Source organism: Crinia signifera, chromosome 5 (genome assembly GCF_055691185.1).
Source record: "Crinia signifera chromosome 5, ASM5569118v1, whole genome shotgun sequence".
Lineage (NCBI taxonomy): Eukaryota > Metazoa > Chordata > Amphibia > Anura > Myobatrachidae > Crinia > Crinia signifera.
In genome coordinates, this window is record NC_139221.1 from 107,030,085 (window position 1) to 107,055,934 (window position 25,850).

At 42.9% G+C, this 25,850-nt stretch overlaps 1 protein-coding gene across 5 annotated transcripts in view; it reads right to left on the reverse strand.

The window, feature by feature from the left end:
- The window catches only part of CARMIL1 (capping protein regulator and myosin 1 linker 1), a 458,885-nt gene that overhangs the window by 181,447 nt on the left and 251,588 nt on the right, over positions 1-25,850 (reverse strand). For all 5 annotated transcript variants that reach the window (XM_083187811.1, XM_083187810.1, XM_083187809.1 and 2 more), the window contains 2 exons: positions 23,146-23,196; positions 10,278-10,337 (listed from right to left, as the gene is read on the reverse strand). In XM_083187811.1, coding sequence (XP_083043937.1) covers positions 10,278-10,301 — 24 coding nt within the window. In that variant the 5' untranslated portion in view covers positions 10,302-10,337; positions 23,146-23,196. The remainder of the gene's footprint in view (positions 1-10,277; positions 10,338-23,145; positions 23,197-25,850) is intronic.

A 25,850-nucleotide genomic window follows, 5' to 3' on the forward strand; every position in this document is an offset into this window, starting at 1 on the left:
ACAATTGTTAATGCCACCCCACGATCAACGTGAACCCGAAGCGTGGCGAGCGCAGCGAGCCCGCGAGGGGCGGCGGTACGAGTCCTCCGACCTTTTCATACCCCCACTATCCACGTCGGCATGGAGTTGAGAATAGAATAGTGTGGCGAGCGCAGCGAGCCGAGCCCTAAGCGTGGCGAGCGCAGCGAGCCCCGCGAGGGGACGCGGATACCTGTGAAGCCCGCGAAGGGACGCGTTTACCTGTGAAGGTATCCGCGTCCGCTCGCTGCGCTCGCCACACTATTCTATTCTCATCTCCACGCCGACGTGGATAGTGGGGGTATGAAAAGGTCGGAGGACGCGTACCGCTGCGCTCGCCACGCTTCGGGTTCACGTTGAACGTGGGGTGGCGTTAACAATTGTGGGGGCCATTTCACACTTCAGGGGGACTATTTGGGCTCTGTGGCCCATTTAACATTGCTTTCTATGGAAAAATCGCGGGCATTGAGGCATTGAACAGTAAAATCGCGTCCAATCACACTTTTAACATTGTCCCCTATGGGGCATCGCGTCGCACCCGTTTTTTAGTGCATTTGATGGCCGCGATGGGCGCCGTGCTAGGTGAAGAGTACCTAAAAAATTATTTAATACACAAAGGCAATTAATTTTGTCTGTGTAATTGCATACAAGGAATTACTAGCAAATGACTAACCTTATAGTTTATAGACCAGGGGAATTTAGGGTTCAAGTGCACCCTAGGCCCATTTTTGGTCTCCCCAATAACAACATCATTGCTCATGAGATATAAACCACATTGAGCAAATAATTCCGCCTATGATTGGTGGAAAACAGTGGCTACCTTAAACGCATTAAGGTTTTCTAATAGTTTATATCGCAACTGGTGAAAATAAGTTTACAATTTGAAAATTATAAAACTTTCATATAATGATCAGCTACCTAATGTACAGATGGAGCGCCTCTCAGCCAGCGCTGGGGCTAGCCAGAATGTCCCCGCTGGCGAGATGGCGCTCCATCTGACTGGGACACACGCATGTGTGTCCAAGTCACCGGGCAGCGGGGGACGCAAACCCTGCCCGTCTCTGCTTCAGGGAGACGGGCAGGTTTAGGGGGGGGGGGGGGGGGGAGTGGAGAGGTGGGGACGTGCGCCGGGGACCGGCAGGGAGCTACATTGGAAGGGCACTTTCGGCAGCTGGCGGGGCTGGCGATCCGACCGCCAGACCCCCGCTTCCTCTGTAGGTGATCTTTAGGACTATGCTCAGTTGCACAATATTTACTTCAGTTACTGCTGAAAACACACCGCTACTTACACAGCAGCCTGTGCGTTGGAACACACGCTGCGAGGGAAGGCGGGCAGCCCGGCATTCGCCAGGTGGGTTTGGTGGACTCGCAAGGCTGCAAATTTGTAGCCTTACGAATCAACCAGAATAACCCCCTTTGAGTTAAAGAATATGCTGGACCCAACAATAATAACACTGATTGCAGCATACCTGGTCGTCATTCATTCATTCATTCAATAGGCTATATGGTCAAGTCGTTCATTGTAGGTGTGGCCTGGCTCACATTTGGTATTATGCTATATATGCTCACCCTACAAAAGCACCCTTTTCCTGGAAAGAATGGGGAAGCAATGGACTGAAAGCGCTTTAAGAAAAAGACAGAGAATTCAGTGCTTACTAATCACATAACAAAGAAGATTGTATCTCAACTTGTGTGCAAGGACCAGGCCCTCTGGCTTGGGGTAAATGGCAATGTGCGATTCCACCCCTTTTTCTCTTCAGTTATCTGGGAAAGCATAGACTGCAAACCGCACAGGTACGCCATGAATGTAGATCAACTTCCTGTGACCCACAGTGAAGCTTACATAGGGCCAATTCCTGCCATGGACTAAAGCAGGCATGTCCAAAGTCAGGCCCGGGGGCCAATTGTGGCCCGTGATGTCACTTTAAGTGGCCCGCAGCCTCCAGCTGGAAGCAGGCTGAGCATTAGAAGCAGGATGCACAGTGTGGGACTGTAGAGGCGGGGCATACAGCGAGTGGTGAGAGGGTGTCGGCAGCCACTGTTCGGCATCTTCATGTGAGTAGGTGTCCAACAAAGAACGGGTTTTTGGGGATTCTGCACACAAATTAAGTTAATGCCCTTCAATGTGCGGGCAATGAGCCGATTAATATTAGTGTTTTAATATCAGTGGGGTGCTATCCTGGCCAACTTGGTCAATGAACAAAAAAAGGGGGGAGATGGGAAAGGAAAGAAGTTGTTACTGGATGCAATCTTTTTTTGGGGGGACACTTTATGTATAGTGTCAGTAGAAATACCTTTTTATTGCATTTTATCTAAAAACGTGGGAACTCCTCTTATCTTTATTGCTACACAGCAATAAAGATAAGAGGAGCTCCCACGTTTTTAGATAAAACGCAATACAAGGTTTTTCTACTGACACTATACATAAAGTGTCCCCCAAAAAAAGATTGCATCCAGTAACAACTTCTTTCCTTTCCCATCTCCCCCCTTTTTTTTTTGAGTATGTGTCCAACCCTTGTCCCCCGCCTGGGCTCCACTCCATCTTCCGTCTGCAATCTCTCCGCCTGCTCGCGATCACATTATCCCGGGAGGAAGGAGCAGCATGCAGAGCAGACTCAGCAGATGAGGGCGACTGCGGAAGCAGGGGGCACAGGCATCTGTCTCCTCTCCTTGTGGTGCCTGCTTGGCCTCTCCATCCTGTGGCTTACAGAAGGGTAAGACAAGTTATTTGTTTAGTCTTCTGATGTGATTCATGGTTCAGGCTGAATTGTCGGCCCCCACACATTTTTACTTCACCAAATATGGCCCTCTTTGCAAAAAGTTTGGACACCCCTGGACTAAAGCCTCTATGTGGACATTCAATTTATTTGCCATAAATAGGGCAGGGTTGCCGACCCTCCCGGAATTTCCGGAAGTCTCCCGAAAATCGGGACCCCCTCCCGGCCCCCCGGAAGGGTGGGCAACCCTCCCGGATTCAAGGGGGACCCCCGCTGTCCCCCGGATCGCGGCATTAAAATGCCGCAATCCTCGGGTCTCAGAGGAGGGGGCGGAGCTAAAACGGCACAATCGCGTCATTTTAGCCCCGCCCCTCCACTGAGATCCGTGAATTCAGTGTTTTTACCATCATGGGGTGGGGCTTAGTGATGTCACTCTTAAGCCCCGCCCCCTGAGCGGCTGCTGAAACTCTCCTCTCCGGGCTTCTCCCGGAGAGGAGAATAATAAAGTCGGCAACCCTGAAATAGGGTGTAAAGTATCATAACATCCCAAAGGAGCCAGACACTATATCATCAGTTGACAGCAACCTGCACACAAAATAAACTTAGAAAAATCTTGTACCTGCTGCCTGTCTGGACCTTGGCTATGTCTCTGGAGATGTACTGTTCCCCAAATGTCAAAACCTATGTATATGTGCTGTCTGCCACCTGCCTCAGTTATGTCCTGACCTTGTATTACGTTGGTGCAGGCTACTGCCAGCCCTGACCTAGCATTATATTGCATTACGCCTGCCACTAGCCCTGACCCAGCCTTTGTTGCTGCATGCCTGCCACCAGCTCTGTCCCAGCATTATGCTGCTGCAAGCCTTCCCCCAGCACTGATCCAGTACAGTATTATTTACATAGCTATATGCTGTCATTCCCGTTCTCCACTAGCATCTGTATGCCATAGTATCACCTTTCTACCAGGGTACTGAGAATCTATACATCCTGTATCCATGTATCCTGTTAATCCTTAAATCTTGGCAACACCTTGTGATACCCAGCCTTGATTATTGTACTTGGAGAAATGGAGGTGTCAGAGTATTGGTAAGCTTGCCCAGTTTTAAGGGAAAAGTGCCCTGCTAAAGGTGAAGGCCTGATGAAACAGTAATAAGGGTCTCATCACCACTCTACATGCATTGCCATTACAGCAGTCGGAATTCTCATAACCTGAGGATTTGCTTTCCCAAACAAAACTACCAGCTCATTGATTGGTGAAGCTTTACTGCTGAGCTTCACAATACATAGGAGAAAAATGGTGTCATTTAAGGGATAGCGCAGACTGTAAAAAAGGTCTTTCAATCTATTTTGTGAGATACAACCAGACCTGAAGGAGAAGGAGATGCTTGATTTAATACACACCACAGATGTTACTTCTAAATTATACATGGGAAACTATTAGCACTCATTTAGGGCCAGATGTACTAAGCTTGAAAAGTGATAAAACGAAGAGCAATAAACCATCAGCCAATCAGCTCCTAACTGCCATGTCACAGCATGTGTTTGAAAAAAATGACAAGTAGGATCTGATTGGTTGGGGGTTTATCACTCTCCATTTTATCACTTTTTAAGGCTTAGTACATCTGGCCCTATAAGTGTAACTTACGGTTATTAGAGAACACCAAAAAGTCTTGATGTGGATGCTGGAATCAACGATGTTTGAGAAATCACAATCACCCCTAGCTTACACAGGTGTGATATATTAGGTCGAAAAGGTGTAAGTTGACACCAATATGTCGGCATGCAAAAGGTTCACACAATAAAAGGCCAACATGAGTTTTTAATAAAATGTTGGTGTCAATGTTGACAACTGAGCATGTGGACCCCATTCACTCGCCATGATTTGGGCTTCACCGTTTTCCAATCAGAGTCCAATTGGATGGTAAAGTATGAAAAGTAAAAAAAATAAAAAACATTTTCATGTGTCGACCATAGCCCTGTCGACCTTTTGACCATGTTGACCATACAGTATGTATGTTTCACTTGCATTTCAGTTTGCTGTTCTCAATTGAGGGCCAGAAACATCTGAACTTATGCTGGTACACACCACACCTATAGTTAAACATATCATTGCTGCCGCAGAAGAGTGAAAGCGCATGCACACCGATAATATCATTCTTGTCACCCTCCCCCACTCCGAAAATGTAGTTGCTGACAATATTGTCAGATTAAACTGTACGTACAGACAACAGGGAGGGTCATTAACAACCCATGGCATCGTGCATTGTTGACAATATTGGCCGTACACATTGAATAAAATGAATGCAATATCGTTAACAATATCGACCATATCGTTAACGATATATCACTCAGTGCGTACCCAGCTTAAATTTAAGCTTCTCTATCTGGATTTCCGTCTGGTCTAATTAAACTGCTTAGTGTGTAGGGTTCTTGTTGTGATCACTATTTACAGCATTTTCAGAATACAGATTGTGTTGTGAACGGTGTGTGAAGGCACCCATACACTAGTAAGATTTGGGCCCGATTTCACCCTATTTGGCCCAAATCAGAAGTGTTTGACATCCCCTCGGACCCTATGCGCATTGAGTCGGACCCTACAGATTGAACCTGCCGCAGGTTCAGGCTATCCGATCGGACCCATCAGAGGCACATCGCGGGTGCTTTTTAGCACCCACAATGTGTTGGGTGAAGCACCACTAGCACACACCTATGTGCAGGGGCAGACAGTCCAGATCCAGGCAGCGGGGCACGAAGCGGCATCAGAATTTTAAGACTGGGCAACTGAGAGAATTCTCTCAGCCAATAACCGACCGGCCAGTCGTTTGAAAATATATCTTTTTTTTATTTCAGCAGCCGCTTCCCGCCCCCACCGCATCTGCCAGTGCCCGGACCCCGCCACTACCATTTTTACCAATAAGAATACTGTATGTCATCTTAGGAATGCGGATAAAATGGGGATGATGGCTTCGAATTATTTTTCCATATATATATATATACACACACATACATACATCTTTGTTTTGTTTATTGTTTTTTTACATTCATAATAAACAAAAGAAAATGACCATAGTCTACAATTAAATTACAGGTTGAGTATTCGTAGATCCCTTACTCTGGGGCACAACATAGACGCTGAGGGACCACCAGGGGACAGGTAAGTATGCCTAAAAAAAAAAAAAATATTCCAAAAACTGGAAAATTCCCATATCCGGAATGCTCATGGTCCCGAGCATTTCGGATAAGGGATACTCAACCTGTACTAATAAACCAAAATGGCAATACGGAAATTAGCTCTTACTTATTACTTTATTTGGAAGCTTATCATATGTTCTTCTCGATGCAATAGCCATCTGCAAGCTTATTAATACCCCTTTTCCACTGGCACAATAGCTTGCGATATTGCTGTGTCTACCTGGGTCACCGTCAAATGTAAAAGGGTCTCTGTAAAATAACCTCATCCAGTGACCCGGGAATCTAATCCTAGTATCAGGAAGGACCCAGGTAGCCTGCCGTGCAAATGAGTGAACCAGGTCATGCGACCCAGGGCTTGCTATTGATAACCGGCTAATGCTGGCCATACATCTAGGCAACCAGCATCAAGGCCCTCATTCTGATCTGACGATATAGAAGATCTGCGCATGCACAGTCGCATATGCGCATGTGAAAGTCTTCTCTGTGGGTGCCCACGGAGACTTGCATAGTCTCCGAGGCGCTCACAGAGGGGTGGGAGTACAGGAGGCGAGTAAGGGGTGGTCGCAGCGTTTGGTGGGCATACCCATGAAAACTCTGGGTGTGCCCAGGTTAAACGCTGGCCGCCCCCATGTGAAGGGGGGCGGGTAGCTGACATCACTGGATGTCAGCTACCCACCCTGTTCACAGAGCAGGGCGCCGCTAATCTAAGTCACCAGAGAGTGACTAGATTACGGTAGCGAGGGAGTCAGAAATCATTTAATGTACTGCAAATGATTTCGGTCACCCATGGATGTATATGCAAATCATCCATTCACAGCGCTGCAGGGAAAATATGCAAATAGTTGGGGGCAGGCATTCGGGTGAATGGCGGGTGGTGCTACAAGGCTCGCAAAGCAGGAAAATAAACAGGACTTTGCAAGCCAACCAGAACGAGGGCCCACATCCAAATCGTCTAACAATTTCACCGGCAGCTTCCCAGACATATGATAGATATGTGTGTAATTTCACATAATTTGCATTCTGGTCATTAGCAGCATCTTCATTTCTTCAGATCTGAGCATCATCCTTATGACCCGTGGGCCCGCGCGTCGTACTGAAATACAACACACAAATGCATCACACAACCAGTAAAAAATGTGCATTCTGGCCTGATGTATGGCCAGCTTTAGGACCTTATTCTAGGTTCACTCTCAGAGACAAATTCCTTCGCAGATGTACAAAACCATGTGCACTGCAGGTGGGGCAGATGTAACATGTGCAGAGAGTTAGATTGAATAAAATGCACTGAATAAAATGGCCCCTGCTCCTACCCTTGAAATTCAAACCCAGACCATTATGTAAATAGCCTTTTATAATGAAAGATTTTCACCAAATTCTTTCGCCTGCTGAAAATCTCTTAAGGCCTATACACACTGGGCGACTTTGAGCTGAAAGCAGCTCAGTTTACTCATCGAAGGCCGCCCAGTGTGTACAGGGCAGCGATGAGTGCTTATGTGCACTCCCGCATCAACGCTGGCCTTGCTGCTCAACTGCTGGTATTACCAACAGATGAGCGGCGGAGTGGAGGGCTTTCCATAGCGTCTTGCTACGGAATTGGTCCACCCTGGGGAAAATTGGCGAAAAGCTCAGTGTGTATGCACAGATAATTTTTAAGCCCAGCATTTTTCCCCATCATCTCTTATATACACGCTGGACAAAAATGCAGTTTTCTCGCCTGAACGGTTTTCAGCATAAAAGCCACCCAGTGTGTACAGGGCAGCGGTAAATGCTGCTGCGCGCTCCCCCATCATCGCTGCCGGACGCCGCTCATCTGCTGATATTACCAGCAGATGAGCAAGGAAGTGGATAGCGTCCTGCAAATCGCTTGGCAGGGGGAAAAAGAGGCAATGTTGTATTGTAATAAGAGCAGACTGGAGTCCTCCATGGAGCAGCGAACATGCAGTGGGCATAGATGCTGGGTGGATGGCATGCTCAGAAGAGGCAGCTAATCTTTTATTTCAGTGGACAGTGGGAAACTAGAGGGGCTAAGGGGGTCCGGCAATGCACCCCTGTTTAGAATGTCTTCATGAGACTATCCAGTTATCTTATGCTGCTTTCACATTGCCTAAACGTTTGAGACCTGGTATTTTGAAACAGTATTTATAACAGTATATTACTGTTTTAAACCCCTTTCACACTGCACATAAATACCGGGTCTCAAGCAGGTTTGCAGTGTGAAAGCAGGACAGACAGTAGCTAGAAGACAGCCTAGTGCATATGTAATAAGCCGCTCATTACATATGTGCATATGTAATGAGCCACTCAGTTCAGTGCATATGAATGAGCCACTCATTACATATGCGCATATGAAATGAGTAGCTCATTGCACATGCACTGCGCTCATTATATATGCACGTATGTAATGAGCGGCTCATTACATATGCACTGCGCTCTCATAGCTACTGCCTCAGTCCTATATACCATTTAAGAGCCTTTCCCACTGGCCAAAAAGTGTCTCTTAAACGGGTAAAACACTGCTTTTTACCTGTTTAACAAATACCGGTATTTGTTAAACGGGTAAGGCAACCTGGAGCTTTCCCACTGCAGCTCTATCCGTTTAAAAAGGCTAAAAAAACGGCAATTTACCAAGAGCTGCAGTGGGAAAGGGGTATTAGAAGCAGCAATGAAATACATGCATACAAAGCTGTTATGTTTACCAGCTTCTTTTTATCTGGTGCTTACTGTATATCTGGGCAGAATATCCATAGTAACGTTTGTTCTGTGAAACAAGAGGCCAGTGAATGGAAACCTCTTACTGGGTCTGTAGCTGTGCTTTTAGCTGGCTTTGAGCTCTATTGTAAAACCTACTGTAAGTGGCTCTAGGCCATGCGTGGTGTTAACGACACCACAAGACTGCAGGGCAGCAAAACAAGGTTTCCACAATGGTTTTTTATGATTAAAATGCATGTCAGAGAATAAACTTTCTAGCATACTACATTATTTCATTCTATGTCAAATTGTCATTATTTAACCCTGTGAGTGTCAACATCTCTGTGAGAGATGTCCAATATGGTGGTGATTCAGCTCAACCCCCCTGCCACCTTATCGCCTCGGTATGATGCGAGGGGATTTTTGAAATAACATATCCTCGCATGTGGCTAAACAGAAGAAAAAAACATTCAATGGTTGCTTACCATCAAACGATTTTTCTTCCCCATCGCCGATAAAAGTAAGCTTGTACTTAATTTTATCCAGCCGCACATCTCTGAATTCAGGGCGGGCACTGATGTCACGTGACGTCAACCGTCCGCTCTCGGCAGGCATTGGCTTGCCCTCGCTCCCAGGGGAACGCCCATCATTTTCATGGTGATGCCCCCCCCCCCCGCCTACCCCCTCCCTACCGTACGAACACCTCAGCGACTGTTCTAGTTTCTGAAGGCATTCATACTGCAGCCCGGCACGTGCACAACTATGCTCCTGCACAGAGCCGCACCATCGCTGAGGCGCAAATGTGCTGGGGACCGAATGGTACTGTAGTTAATCACCCCTTACATCCGCTAAAAAAGCCACCATCGCTCACATTTGTTATATAAATTCAATTACAAAAAATGTGTAAAAAATATATTTCCTATACAAGGTAAACATTACAGGTCATTATGAAGACTAAAAATGATTGCTTGGCAATTTTCACACCTATCTTGACAATGGCAATCAAAGGGTTAAGGCAGCTGGCCAGGTAACCAAACAAAAAAAGGCAATGGGATTTCCAGTCATACTTATTATAAGCACAAGGTATAAATATCACGTGTCCTGTTTCAGAATTATTATAGCTGCTTTTCTTTGCAAACGGATTCAGAGGAGATTACACTTCCAGTACCCCAGATGTCACAGCTAGTTGATAGATACATGGATATAAGGTTAGACAGAGCAAAGTGACTGCCACCGACATACTCCATTGAAAATGATAATGATTATTTTCATCAATTAGATTCTGTCATAATTCAGCAATATTTTTACACCGAGTCTATCTCCAAAGACTACAGCAACCGAGAATAGTGGCATATTGGTTATGCACAGAAGCAGGAAACCACTTTAGCTCTGACAGGTAAAGGAGCGAGTATGGCACAATTCTACAGATGTTCTATGCTTCTCAACATACTTCCTGTCAGGGAAGACACTAATGCATACTGCACTGGCTGGTCTTACAGGAAGCTCTGCTTATATCACTCCAATTAAATAGAACAGTCTATATTTATCATGCATAGTGCTCTTCCAGTTCAAAACACATTTATGGATGTAGTCATTCACTAGTTGGTTATACGTTTGCAAGCATATTTTATATTTCGATCATTATATATTTGGTATACTTACATGGCCAGGTTTGTTGCAAATCATGCCTTGAATTTCCAAATAACTGAACGTTAGTTCGAGCTAGAATATAAAAACAAAAGAAACACCTTATTTAAGGCAGGAACTACACACTCATAATACATAAAAAATAAATGGGTGTGGATCATTAGATAGACAGCAAGTAGGTAGACAAACGTTAGGTCGATACCACTATGTCAATGTGCAGAAAGGTTAACATGTAGGAAGGTCGACATGTTATGTCGACACAAGCATTAGGTCGACATGGGGAAGGTTGACAGTCAAAAGGTTCAATATGGGGTATTTCACTGGTTTTATTTCCCGGAATATCGACACAGTCGACATGGACACTGAAACGTAGCGTCTGCTCGCCATGCTTCTGGCACGCTACGCTTGGAACACTATTTTATTCTCCCACCATGCCCTAGTGGATGGTAGGGAATGAAATACCGCCTGTCGGCACATGTCAGCTTAAAAAACATTGAAAAACCCCATGTCCACCTTTTGACTGTCGACCTTCCCCATGTTGAACTAATGCTTATGTTGACCTAACCCATGTCGTCCTTCAGTCATGTCGACCTTCCTGCATGTCGACCTAGTGGTGTCGACCTAATGCTTGTCGACCAAGTGACCGAATCCAAAATAAACTACTGCTGTAAGGAAAGAAATCCCCTTGTTGCACAATTACATTTCATAGCTAATATTTATCATTGTTTCCTGCTGTGTGTAGAACAAACTTACTTACTATAAACAATGCAGAGAATGTCAGGAGCCATTTATTTGCAGGGCATTTTATAACAAATTAACAGCCTGATATTTTTTCTCCCGATGTGTAGATTTTTTGCAACTAGCAGAAGCACTAGGCATTGCCCGGGTTTACATTTTCCGGTTATCAATGAGTCAACATAAAAGGAATCTTTAGTAACTTAAAGCAGTGTTGTATTTGGGGTGGCGCCGATAGCCCTGATCCCCAGCTTTTATTTCTGTTTAGTTTTAGAATCACTTGTCCATTGTGAGATGGGTTTAATATTTTACCTCTGTTATCAGTGCTGGCTTTGGGTACACAATACTTTTGTTTTCTCCCCTCCATTTCTGTCATTTATGTTTGATCATTGATTTATGGTCAGTTCAGTAAGTTATTTCAGGTCCCTGAATGATGGTTATTTCTCTGTCAGTTATTCCAGTTCATTAACGTTTCCACTGAAATCCATCCAGGGGAAAGCCCAGAACAGGCTCCAAATTAGAGACAAAGTTACACACTGACAAGTTATGGAGTAACATAGGTTATGAATCATGTTGCTAACATGGTAATTAGCTACACACACCACACATATACAGAGACATCACACATGCTGTACACACACATCAAACATCCAGATGTGCCTTGTTAGAGTGTTGCTGCAATGCCTATGCAACCCACAACACTGACGGCGGCCCCCTCTTCCCCATACTGGTGCACGTCTCTGCATGCAGTCAAAATCAAGTCAGATCATCAGTGTTCTCACCAGAGAACTCTGGTCTGCACACAGGGCCGGCCTTAGGCATAGGCAAACTAGGCAATTGCCTAGGGCATTTGGAATGCCTAGGGGCATCAGCAGATTCTGCTGATTAAAATGATATGCAGCATGCCTATATTCTGTGTGTGAGTGAGGCTGTATCTGCATATGAAATAGTGTATTCATGGAAATCACTGTAACATAGCATTCCGTATGCAGGTACAGCCACAGTCGCACACAGAATATAGGCATGCCACATATCATTTTAATCATCGGAAGTTTCTTGTGTGTGCTCGTCATAACAATGCAAAGAAGACAAATTTTCAGCAAAAAAGGCCCCCAACGTTAGCAGAACTGGCCAGGAGCTGCATGGCCTATTGAGACAAAATGTATGAGGAAACATCTGTACCCAAGCAGAGGCAGAGGACACAGTGTTAGCGGCTGTAAGAGTGCTGTCTGCGGGTGGGTTGGTTGTGCAATAGTGTTCGGCATATGTGTAAGGGGCATTATGTGTGTCATGTATAAATGCATTAATAATGTGTGACATATGTGTAACAGGCATTATGTGTGTCATGTGTATAAGGGCATTAATAATGTGCAACATATGTGTAATGGGCATTATGTGTGTCATGTGTATAAGGGCATTAATAATGTGCAACATATGTGTAAGGGGCATTATGTGTGTCATTATGTGTATGAAGGGCATTAATAAAGGTTGGCATAATGTGTAAGGGGCATTATGTTTATAAGGACATTAATAATGTGTGTCATGTGTAAGGGGCATTACTGTGTGGTATTATCAGGGGTGCCGAGAGAAAAGGGTAGGGGGTACAAATTACCCAGGCCAAAGTCTGATGGGAGGGCCCAGTGGGGGCCCCGGGCCCCCTCCCCTTAAGTGACAACAGCAGCTGCAGCTCTTCTCCTCTGCCCAGCACACACTGCTTTGTGCTGGGTTGCAGTGTGGCCATTGAGGTGGTTAAAATACAATATTTTCTCAGGATTTTTTTCTAAGGGTATAATGTGAGGAGTAATGTATATAAGGTAAAGTGGTACTACAGTGTGATGTAACGTGAATAAGGGACACCATCGCATGATATAATGTGAATAAAGTTGCACTACTGTGTGGCATAATTTGAATTGGGGGCAAAATTGTGTGTCCCTGTTTGGGCTGCGCACCAAATGTGTGCACTGTTTCTATTTAAAATATTGCGGGTAGGGGCACCAAAATGATGACTGCTATGATGAGGGTTGATGGTGCTGGTAAAGGGGAGCAGGGTCAGAGGCGGAACTAGTGGCGGTGCTAGGGGGCACCAGCCAAAATCTTGCCTAGGGCATCATTTAGGCTAGGGCCGGCTCTGTCTGCACAGATCACTCGGCACAGATCACTGACTGTGTGCTTACGCACAACGCTTAGCACGAGGCACCCATCGACCCATGTCATACCTCCAACTGTCCCGCTTATCGCGGGAACGTCCTGGTTTTTTGGGAGGTTCCCACATCCCTCCCGCAGCCAGCAGTGTCCTGCGGCAGGGGGGCAGTTGGGAGTCCCCCTGAATAGATGCGTCAATTGCTGCAGCCAGAGGGGCTGGGGGAATAGCCAGCAGCTCACAGAGCTGCTGGGCATGCCCCCATGGTGGCGGGAAAAGGGCGTGGTCTCGTGAGGAGCCGCAAGTATAGGCCACGCCCCCAACTTTTTCGACACGCCTTTGGCACTCAGGTGGGTATCCCTCCTCCTCCGGAGGAATAAAAGTTGGGAAGTATGGCCATGTTTACGGGCCTTTGCTTTCTGTCTGCACTTCCGGGGCAATGGGTCAGTGAGTTTTCAATGGTTGTTCACTTTTATCTTCTTAACACTATTCGATTTGAACCCTTTGAACCTTTTTTATACAGAATTGTTTGTCTATATAAATGTAACCCTGTATGGTGCTGCAGACACATGGCCATTTAAATGAAAGAGGACAATAGTAATCTGTATGCATGTAAAATAAAATCTACAGTAGATTTCAATCTGTTCATTCAAGCTTATCTCAAGAAACACTGGACAGATATTGATGCAGTTTTCATCATTTTATATAGTATTTATTGACCAAGGTTTAGGTATATGCAACTTTAATCTATGACAAAAGGCTGTTGAGCAGTCACAATTAAGAGTAAAAGTGACAATTTCAGTAATAGAAGAATGTAAGTGCTCTCCAGTGCACACAGTGGCCAAGGCAGGGTGCATTTTCCCTTTAAAAATCAGACAGGGCACAGCTAAAACAGCCTAGTGTGAACACTGTGCACCTCTGGCCTTTTCTTACCCATGTGTTCCTCTAAACCCCCTGCCCATATTCTCCTCTGATCCTCTTTCCCCACGTGTTCCTTTGACCTCCTCTGCCTGAAACTTTGCCTCATCCATAATCTCTGCTGTGCCTTTGCCCATTCTTGCCTACCCTACCGGAATGGCCGGGATGCTCCTGAAAACCGGGACCCCCTTCTTAACCCCCCCCCCAGATGGTAGGCAAGACTCCCCCGCTTTCCCCCCACGGCACCAAGTCCGGGATTTTGCCAGACCTCAGCAAAGAGGCGGAGCTAAAATGACATGAATCGTGCCATTTCAGCGGCTCCCCCATTCCATGGACCCGCAAATTGCCGCGTTGAGTGAATGGGGGTGGGGTTTGCTGACATCAGCCAAGTCCTACCACTCCTGGCAGCAGTATCTGGTCTCCTCTCCGGAAGACTGGTGGCCGCTGATAAATAGTAGCATGGAGATTAATCTATGACAAAATTGAGCCGATCACAGACTATTTTAGTGAAGCAAGTAAAAGAAAAACCATCCATCCAAGCAGGGGGACGAAGGAAGTCACATGCGTGTCTAATCGGTGTGAGTATATATGGAGTTTGCCCGTTAGTCCATCTGTTGAGTCAACACATTCTTTTTTGAGGTGCTCTTTGATTAAAATGCAAACATTCTATTGCGATTATGTTGAAACAAAGTGAATATAGGTTGTAGCACTAATACCATTTTCAAAATTACTCTTGTGCGAAGCTGCAGTGGATCACTTGTAGCAGTAGCACTTTAGGATTCTTAGAACTGTTAGTTAGAACAGGAAGTAGGCAGTAAAAAAAGAAAAGCATCTTACATGTATCCAGAGTGTGAAAGATACTATAAATATTGTATCAACCATAATGTTATATGAGTCAAGCCATCTTTTATAAACAAAATGCTCTGGTGTGAGCAAACATTCAAGGGGAGTGGGGTATAGCCATTAACTATGCTGGGAAGAAATGATTAATATAACTTCCAAAAGAGGTAAGATGGTTGTCTGAACAGTTTAATAACACTTTCAACTGAAATTCATGTTGTCTTGTAATATTTATGTCACAACATCATTAAGCATGATAGCACTTATGCAAAATGGCAGATACAGTATGCTTATTTGCGTAATGTAAAATATGCAAATTTGGAAGGTGCAGGCTCACCAAAAAGCATCCGCCTACATCTGTATGGAGATTTGATAATCACTTTACAATTGGAGAGGCGTACCTGTGGAGACTGCAGATAGAGTAGAATTGTAATTGTGAATTACGTGTAATTGTGAATTAAGGCAGACCCATGCAGGTACAGTACATGTGCGCTGCTGCAAATACACAATTTGATGTGGCCAACAAAATCTACCAACATCTGATTTACAATCCCTTTCTAATTGATTATGCCAATATTAATCAATACTACTGGTGTATTTTTAATGCATTTTTTTGCTATTTGCATTTGTGCATGAGATATTTTTAATGTATATGTAACCTGACACACAGACTTCCGGAGGGCGAGGCATCCGAGATGGCCGCATCTTAACGTAAACTGAAGACGGAGATATTTTCTTTTCTCCCCAGAGTCTGGCCACTGTGTGTGGCCTGTTTGGTGAGAGGATACCGGGCCCCATTCATGGCAGGGAGATCTAAAATACCGCGAAGCAGGTATATCCTACTTTCGGACAGACAATGGAGGAGTTGGGCGGTGGGTGCAGGGGATAACACGTGTCCCGCTGCAGGAGAGTGGAAAGAGATCTCACCGGGGGTAGGGAAGCTCTGCCTGCCCCCAGTTTCCATCGGGAGGCTCGCCGCCGGAGACCAGGGTGGCTAGAGCTTTAGCACCTACTAGCCCGCAAAACCTGACCTCTTATATAGAGTCTCGACAGCTGTTAAACTTGGCTTACTCCTTTCCAGATAACCAGCTGATGTTACTGAGACCCGGGGGGCTACACCATTGCTATTATCCAAATTGTGGAGGCACCGGGCAAAGTTTATTCTATTCTTTGGGAGTGCCAGACCTACAATACATATATATCTATATATATCTATATATCTAGATATATATATCTATATATCTAGATATATATATAAAACCAAAAAGTAGAGATGGCACTCACCAGGGCTTTGTGATATTTCAAGCAAGATATTATAATCCATCAGCATAGTGAAAACATACAGGTCAGGTCGACATTTCGGACACAGAACGTGGCCTTAATCATGACCACAACAAATAGACAGACCAACAGATCCCTATCCACAGGGCCATCTCTCATTCACAGAGAGGCACCTCCCACCGCCGACATCACCAATCAGCTTACAATGCACAAAGTTGCTCTAAACCACCCACCAAACCTTATCAATTTATAAAGTGCAGAGAGGCGCTATCGCGCAATAATATACATACCACACTCCAGTGCATATAGCACAAGCATCCATGAGTCACGGGCGCTATTCCCGCGCTATACTGTACAAATGCCGTGCATAAAGCACAGGAATCCACAGGTCCTGGGCGCAATTCCAGTATGCGTTCCATATAACAGGAAGTATGTCATTATGCGTTCCAGCTATCAGCGCTTCTGCGCCTTCTGAACACCGGCGTTCCACCTAGATTCTACTGTGGAACGCATCACCATGTTTAAGTGAAATAATATTGCAAAACAAACATTAAAATGCCGATTAGTGATATTCACAGGCGAAGGTCTCCAAACTCGAGCAAGAGGTGGCGGCTGTCAAACTATGTTTAAAAAACATGTACACAAGACATACAAACAAATCCCACAAACACACATATAAACATCTCACAGATATTATAAAAAATAGATGTCAACATCGGTGGTCCTTACTAGCAACCATCAGAGACATCATCGAAAAAACAACAACAATAATAATGTATTTTGGCCTCCAGTTTCATGAATATAATATAATTTTTGCTTTTTCTTCTCACAAAGTTAGGGAAGGAAAGGGAGGGAGGTAGAAAATAGTGGAAGGAAAAATTTAATTTAAAAAAAAAAAAAAAAAAAACATGAATATACACGCACTAGTAAAATATAGCCACTAGATAGCATACATTTTTCATTAGTAGAGGCTCCAAAAAATTTGAATAGTCGGGGGCATCCCTGCACGTAGGGTTATAGGGAATTCTTTTTTGTTCCACTTAGAAATATATTTAATAAAAATAAGACACCTGGTGGTCACTTTATTATTCACAAATCACAGTCAGTTTAAATATATATATATATATATATATATATATATATATATATATATATATATATATGAGGATTTGACGAATATATATACACAGAGGTTTTTTTATTTTTACATAATATAAATAATACTCTCAAGTATTCACAGAGTAGTTTCTACATAATAGGTGAATTGGGTAATATCATTGAGTGTGATACTAGACATTTTCTTAGCGATCTGGTACTTAGGATTGTTAATAGGAGAAAAATAAAAATAAAACTTTTCAATGCATTTGCAGAAGTTTGTGAAGATGGGATAAGTCATTCCAGGTTAAGCTAGGAGAGTGTACAAAGTCAAACTTCTAAAGCTAACTGGGTACCTGGGGAATGGAAAGATATCTCGATAGATCAGCTAGTTCTGGTAAATCGGCAGGAGACTCTCCATCAATCATGGTTTGCAACAAGCCCTCCAGGTCTAAAACTACCTCATCACAGGGGTCATCAAGTATGCTTAACACTACAGGGAATACACCACCAGAACAGGGGGTTATATTAGCCCCTACTTCTATAGCGTATATGGTCGAAGCAACGACTAAGGCCTTTTTCCCCAAATCTAGAAGAAATTCAAGGCTATTCAGGCTTCTTTGGAAGCCGCCATCAGCAAGAACAAAGGCTTAGTGATGCTGAAAATCGTGTTCATGATCTTGAGCGAATGGTGGAAACTCAAAGAAGTGCCCAAAGCCTGATGGCGGAGAAATTAGAGAATAGAAATAAGATAAACAATTTACGTTTTATCGGTATACCCGAATCGGTCATAGGGATACAATTTATAGATTATATAGGCATTAAAATTCCACAAGCTTTGAATATGACCATGGGTCAATCTGGGTTACAAATAGAGAGAGCTCATTGGCTAGGCACGGAGAGAGATAATAGTGAGCAACCACGCCCGGTTATTGCCTGGTTTCTTGACTTTAGATGTAAGAACAAATTATGGATAGGATCAAGCTGTTGGTAGAAGGTGTGCAACAATTATTTTCCAAGGTTTCTTGGTATCAGTGGCCCAGAAAAGAAAGGCATTCTCTCCAGTATGTAGCTACCTGGCTGAGAATAATATCAGGTTTGCACTGTTCTTCCCAGCTAAGCTGAGGGTAGATATTGACGGCCAAACCCAGATCTTTATTGATCCAGAAAAGGCCAAAGCAAAGTTTTTGCACTCTCAACAACGTGTACATACCCCTTCATAGGAGCCTTCATTTTAGGCTGGAAACGCACTAGACCCATTAAGAAAATGTTGGGTCTAAATAGTAAAATTGGAACCTGGAATGACCCTATCATATCTGATGCCAGAAGGTGTTATTACCATTTGGCATACATGGTTATTTTATTAATTTTCATATTACTGTTTGTTGGTTTATATCAGGGTCGCCCGCCTACCATGTGGTGGGGGCCTCCCTTGATATTGGATGGAAAATGTCAGAAAAATGTGATTTGGTAGCATTATATAATGATATATTTAACTTTAAAATTTTGGATAGAATATTGATGTTAGAATTTGTTTGTGTGATTTACTTATGTTTTTATGGAATATAATGTGGAAATATTCTAGTCAAATTGTAGTAAGTTGTGAGACATGCCACATGTGGTTTAATATTGGGATGCTTCTCCCTGTGGGCTGGGACAAGGAGGGGTCAATGTGCATAAGGTCTTTTTGCGTATACGATGTGGAGGGAATAGGTTAATGTTGACCACATTATCACAGACCCCAATAATGGTTAAGAAGGTACCATTCTTTAAGATAATTTCATAGAATGTGCCGGGTCTTAACACCCCTATAAAGAGAAAAAGGATCACTGCATATTTCAAAAGAGTAAAGCCCCAAATTGTATTTTTACAGGAGACTCATTGGAGAGCTGGAGATGAATCAACACTGAGAGATAATTGGATACAGGAATGTGTGTCTGCACCCTTTAGATCTAGGTCTAGCGGAGTGGCAATACTTCTAAGCCGCGACCTACAATATACTATATCATATCAGCATTTAGATCCGGAGGGGATATTAATTCTTTTGAAAATCAATATTGCAGGAATACGATACACACTCGTAAATGTTTATGCGCCCAATAATCCCCAAGTGTTTTTATCGGAGATCTCACATTTCCTGGCACATTGGCACATAGGGATACACCTAATCTTATAGTAGGCGGGGACTTCAATACTGTAGACGATCCTGAGATAGATAAGTTCCCCCTTCCTCAGGTAACCTTTCTTCTTCAATGTGGAACATCATGGATAGATTTAAATCGTCTAATAGTTTGTTGAACCCATGGATAAATCATATACTCACCTATCAGCGGTTCATAAAATGTTGTTGAGAATAGAGTACATCTTAATAGAGGATTCTTTGTTTACACGAATAGTGGAGTCATCACTGAATATTGTGGTTTCGGATCACGCCTTAATTAGTATCTCGATATCTTACCTTTCCCCATCTCACGGACATGGCGCTTTCCAGCATATTTGTCACAATCCGAAGATTTTAAATCATATCTGGTACATAAATGGAATGAATTTGTAGATGTAAAATTATCTAGATGTAAGATGTTATCATTATTTTTGGAGATGTCTAAGGTGGTGATGAGGGGGCATATTATAAGCTACATTTCAAACAGGCGTAAAGAAGTAAGATTTACATTTCATACTCTCCAGGAGGCGATGGCTTCTGCCTTTAAAAATATGTGGATTTTCCAACAGAAGATAATTTTGTTTTGTATAGGCAGGCCAGACATCTCCTGGAGATCAATCGAAGTATAAATCAGAAGCTTCTGAGGAAGGGCTGTTGAGCCTGAAAGCGCGCTTAGGCTCATCACTGCTGCCGACTGGACCCCTTGGATTACCGCATTTTTTTTTAAGGCCAGAGCAGGGCACTGGGCATAGGCAGGGCAAGGCAATACGCAAATAACACTGACTCACTGCACTTACCGGTGGCCCAGAGGCATCAGAACGGAGTCTCAGGACGGGACCGAGTCTGTCAATCCCTGCCGCCGCGTGACCCGGACCCTGCAGTGCTGGCTGCTGCACACATGCGCTAGCCACAGCAGCAGCACGTGGAGGAGGACAAACGGAGGGAGCCACCCAGGGTGCTCATGCAAATGACCATGGGAGGAGCTGCGTGCAGTCGGGCATGCGCGCAGCCCTCCCGTGGCCATTTTTTTGGTTGTAAAAACCGGGCAGCGGCGGTGAATATATATTTAAAGGTACAGAACGCATGGCAGTCTAATGGGTGGTCTGGTGCACCCCCGGACCACCCCTTAGAATCGCCTATGATCTTATGTCTTTAATACAAAACTTTGGGGAAATTTCTCGACTTAAAATTAATTTGGATATATCGGTGGCCTCGTATTTATGACCTGGAGTTTATCGTCCCTACTGGCATGTAGATGTCCCATTTACATGGGCTAGGGGAAGTTTTTCGTATTTAGGAGTATTAATTACCAAAAATCCCTTGCTGCTCTACCAAAACTATATATCGCCAGCTATTAAAATTCATATTCAGCTCTCCTATATGGGCAGGGCCAGTCTTCTTAAAATGGTATCTCTCCCGAAATTACTATATTTATTTCAATCTCTTCCCCTGTTGTTAACTAAGTAAGATACAAAATTAATTATTTCCTCTTCTGTTAAATGTATTTGGAATAGAAATAGACATAGAATAGGACTGTTTAGGTTACAACAACCAATTATAAATGGGGGTATTAATTTCCCTAATATAACACATTATATATAACCAGGCAGCATTGTTAAAACATCTTAAAGACTGGCTACATAATACTAGTATTTATATTATAAATATTTATTGTACATTAGATCGGAAGAAAATTTTCTACAAGGGGTTAATTTAACTTCTTTCCTCCATATACATGGGCAAGAGATACCAAGGGAAATACGAGGTAACCCCCTATTATGGTCGACTCGCAAAATATGGTATATTCTTAGATATAAGAAAGGGTTAAATGCTCATACATCTCTTTTCCTTACATGGATAGATAACCCAGATTTTCAACATGGAAACGCGGGGAATATCTTCCAACAATGGTCAGCTAGGGGGCTTAATTCCATAGGATGTCTGGTGGATGTATGCACCAGAAAACCTATTACATTTCAACAGGGAATTGAGAAATCTGAGTTTCTGGCACCATAACCTTTTGCTTTTTCTCAAGCACAACACTATGTACACCAGGTTACCAGAAACTTTATTACCCAGGATTGGCACAACCATTTGGATATATTTCTATCTGTACCTCCTTCAGATAGCAAGGGATATCTAAATATTATAAGGTGGTAAGGGACTTAATTGATTCTGAAAATAGGCTTACCTCAATGGTTGAAATGTTTTCCAGAGTTAATGGTGAAATCCTTATATAAAAACCTACACAAATCTTATTGTATGATTTCTGCTAGGTCGTATAGAGAGCTATTCTTTAATACATACAATAGAACATATATCAGCCCACATAGGACCTATTTAATGGGATCATCTTTGTCACAGTTGTCCTAGGTGTCAAGAGGACAATGCTGACATATATATCACTGTTTGTGGGCTTGCCCTATAATTAGAATATTCTGGCTCAAAGTTCGCAAATATGCTATAGATAATTTGGTAAATTATGTTCCTTTTAACTCAGAATGGGCGATATTAGGTATTCTACCACATGGACAACGGCTAACAAGAGGTTGTAAAAAACTATTGTTGATTCGAAGTTCAGCTGCAAAAAAGACCATACTGCAAGTGTGGAATCCTTCAGAAACTCCACCATTTTCTTTATTTACGGAAAAGTTATTTTTTTGTTTAGAATGGAATGGATGGAAGTCTTTAAAGAAAGAATCAAAAGTGGCAGGTTTTTTTCAAATTGTGGGAGAGTTATATTTCAATTATTCCCACTTCCACAAAAAATGTATTAATTAAATGTTTCTTAAACACCTCTTGGTATCTAACTAGACTAGGGAATTACGATCCACCAATATAGTGGAGTCCTCGTCTATGTCCTAAGGATGTTACGTGGCATCTCTCACAAGCTTGCATCCAACGTATAGAAAAGTTATTGTTTAGATAGTTAAGCATGATAATAGATTTATATATGATTTGACTATGTTTTGATTCCCTTTGGAATTGGAAAATGTATAAATTCTAAAGTCGAAAATTATTGTATGTTTTAAACTACCAAATCAAAAGAAAAATGTATACGAAAACTAATCGCAAATGTGTTTATCCTATGAAAACCTGGATGAGAATATGCGGGTCTGAGTGTAACTACACATGACATAAACATAGAGCATACGTGACTGGTGCAGAGCTGTATTATTAGATCATTTCGACTCAACATACTGCATGATCGTAAGTATTCTATTTTTACATGAGCCTATCTTTTGACATCTATGTATCCAACTCTGCATTGACCCCAAACTGTAACCGATCTAGAAGAGACCTCCAATAATTATTTTAGAGAAGAGATATGCAATTGCTATGAATATTAACTCCAGACAATTACTGCAACATGGGTTTTCAAGTATGAATACACCACTCCTTTAAAATGATCACAAATTAACATTAAGCAGCCTGACTGACCACTCTAGGCATGTATGCACAATAGCGTATAACATAAACTGTATTGCATACTTGCCTACTGTTACAGAAAGGACAAAGGTGGGCAAATGTCCTGTCTTCCCCAGAACCACAGTGAGGAGATTGTGATACCACCCCCCCCAACACCCCCACCTTCCCACCCAGCCACACCCCCATGTGCCTAGCATCCTGCCCCTTTCCAGAGAAGCAAATTAGGTAAGTGTGCAGTACTGGTGTCCGGAACAGCAGAAGCAGAAATATGAAGTACAACCTACCTTGGTTGGGACTCTTGCTGTAAGTATAAACGCCCGACATGATGCCAGCACCTGTAATATATAACAACATTATACAATTACAGATGGTCTACATAACAGAAAACATTTGAGAAAAGTTCTTTATAGTCATAGGACTCCCTGATAATTTTATTGTAAGGCCGACCAAACACACATCATTTCTTTCCCACATGATGAGCAATTGCTTTTACACCGTGCGTTTGGAGGTGCTAATCAAAAGCCTGCACACAAATTAGCAGAACAGTATGACACAGCATTTGAAAGGGAGTAATATTTAAACATTTTTGATGGGAGAACTTATCACAGATTAGTTCAGTGCAGCAATTGTTCCAAATATAAAAGGGAGCAGAGATGGCACGTTGTTTTATGGTTGCTCTTCTTAGTGCTATAAAATGCATATTTATTGGTTATTAAAACTTAATGCAGCCCACACCACTCCAACAATGTAATGCTTTTAGCACAATCATGGTCATGAGAGGACATTCAGTGGTCAAATCGTTTATCAAGCTCAGGCTCATAAATTATTATATGCTTTTTTAAATTTGTTTTGGAGCATACCCGTATATACATCAAGACAATTTATGCAAGCAGATAAGTCGCATACAGAGCTTAGAAAAATGACAATAAACGTGAGAAAGCAACGTTTAACTCGGATAAATGTACAGGTTGTAAAAGAACACAAAGCGATAGATACGCATAAAGATCAAGTGTTCAACATAAGCTGGTATAATAATGAATTGCTCCTGATTTTCATTAAAAATAACATAAGCTGGTATAATAATGCATTGCTCCTCCTTATTTTCCTTACCATAACAGGAAGAACATGAGCTTTAGATGCAGCCCACGTTCATAGGATAAGATGCATACTATCGTAATTGTAAAGCCCCATAAACACTAGGCGATATAGTTTACAATATCGCCTGGTGTGTACACTCCATATAGTTAGCGATAAGCTCTCCCGCACACAGTTAACAACCCCCTCTCTTTTCCTGCATGAGGTCCTCGTTACTGATGGGCATGCTGCATGACTGCTGCTCTCACCATCGCTCATCCCCCCCAGTATCAACAAGGTGAATACAACGTGCGATCCAGTCGGCTCCCAACGCCGGTTCCCTGTCCACCAGAGCTACGCTGGTTGTTAGCAGACCCGTGATCACCTCCTCAACTACTGTGTCTGCTCCCGGCACCGGCTCCCTTTACATCGGAGCAACGCCGGTGGCAGCGGACCTACAAGTAGTCATCGTCACCGCATTTCCAAGCCCCACCAGCCGGTAATAATATAATCATCTTTTTTTCCAGCAGACTTTACCTATGCTTCAATTAAATAACGATTTTTGCCAACTTCTGTTGCCACTGTTCCAAAAAAGTTTGTGTTATGATCAATGAACATTTCATTTCTACCATCTATTGATAAATAATTCCGGAATTTTACAAATGAATTTGGAGCTCCCCATTTTTTAATGCACATAATATCTGCGTGAGACTTAGTGGATCTGAGGCACCCAAAGGTGATTTACTAATTGTTAGTAATTTAGTGGATGCTGTTGGACAATATTAATTGTTTAATGAATTGGATAATTGTATGCCGATATATATTTATTTTTATTTACATGTCCTTGAAATAGGTTCTTAGATTTGTTTTTATTGAATAAATTCTATATTAGATCAACACAGTGCGCTCTCTTATGGTTTAGTTTTGTGTTTATGCACTTGCCAATGCTGCCCCACACCGGATCCGAACCACCGATAGCAGATATCGGTGTCAGCGGGGTTCGGTGACTGTGTAGGTAGCTTAGGATATAAATACAATTGATTAATATATGGGTAGTGAAGGCATAAATGGATATGGAAAGACCTAAAAGGTTAAATGTATGAACAAGTTAGCAATACAGTACTAGCAACTGCCAAATAAATTGTATTTTAAGTATGCACCAAAAGGGGCTAAGGGGTAACAAGGAAATAAAATTAAAGATGTATTAAGGCAAGAGGTTAATGTATTATAAAACAATCAATAAGCAAAATGGGTATTAAAATAGCTATTAACTGTCATTTTAAAGAATAACCTGACAGTTAGGAGCGGTTACCGCTTTACTCTCCTCTATCACTTTTCAAGGCTATAAAGCCCCATATACACTAGAAGATATATCATTAACAATATAGTTCAGTGTGTATGCATTATATCATTCGCTGGGAGCACCGGCAATTCAGTTAACGATATCGTTCACAAAGATCATCGGCTTGTGTGTATAGGGTTTAAGCCACGTCACTGCATTGACTATATAGTGCAGATCTGCACTATATAGCCAAAGTTTATGAAAATCACATGCATGCTGTGCAATGCGATCCCGATGCCATCTGATCACGTCGGGATCGCATTGCACTGTACTCACACCGTGTGTACACAGCATTAAGTCGGATAGCAAGGTAATCTCACCGTGTGTACACACCATTAGATGCAAAGGTACACTTTCAGGTAAAAAGAAGCAAAAACAAAAAAATATGCCTGATGCTGACAGAGTACCACAGGACCTGTTTGGTGTGACTGCAGGAACAATGTATGAGGACACATCTGTAAATATCTAAGCTCAATGACCAGGGACAGACTCCATGGGGTCAATCTAATTAGGTCAATCCAATTACCGGTAGATTTCAGTTGGGCCCTGCGAGCAGTTCTTATGGTGAACTTG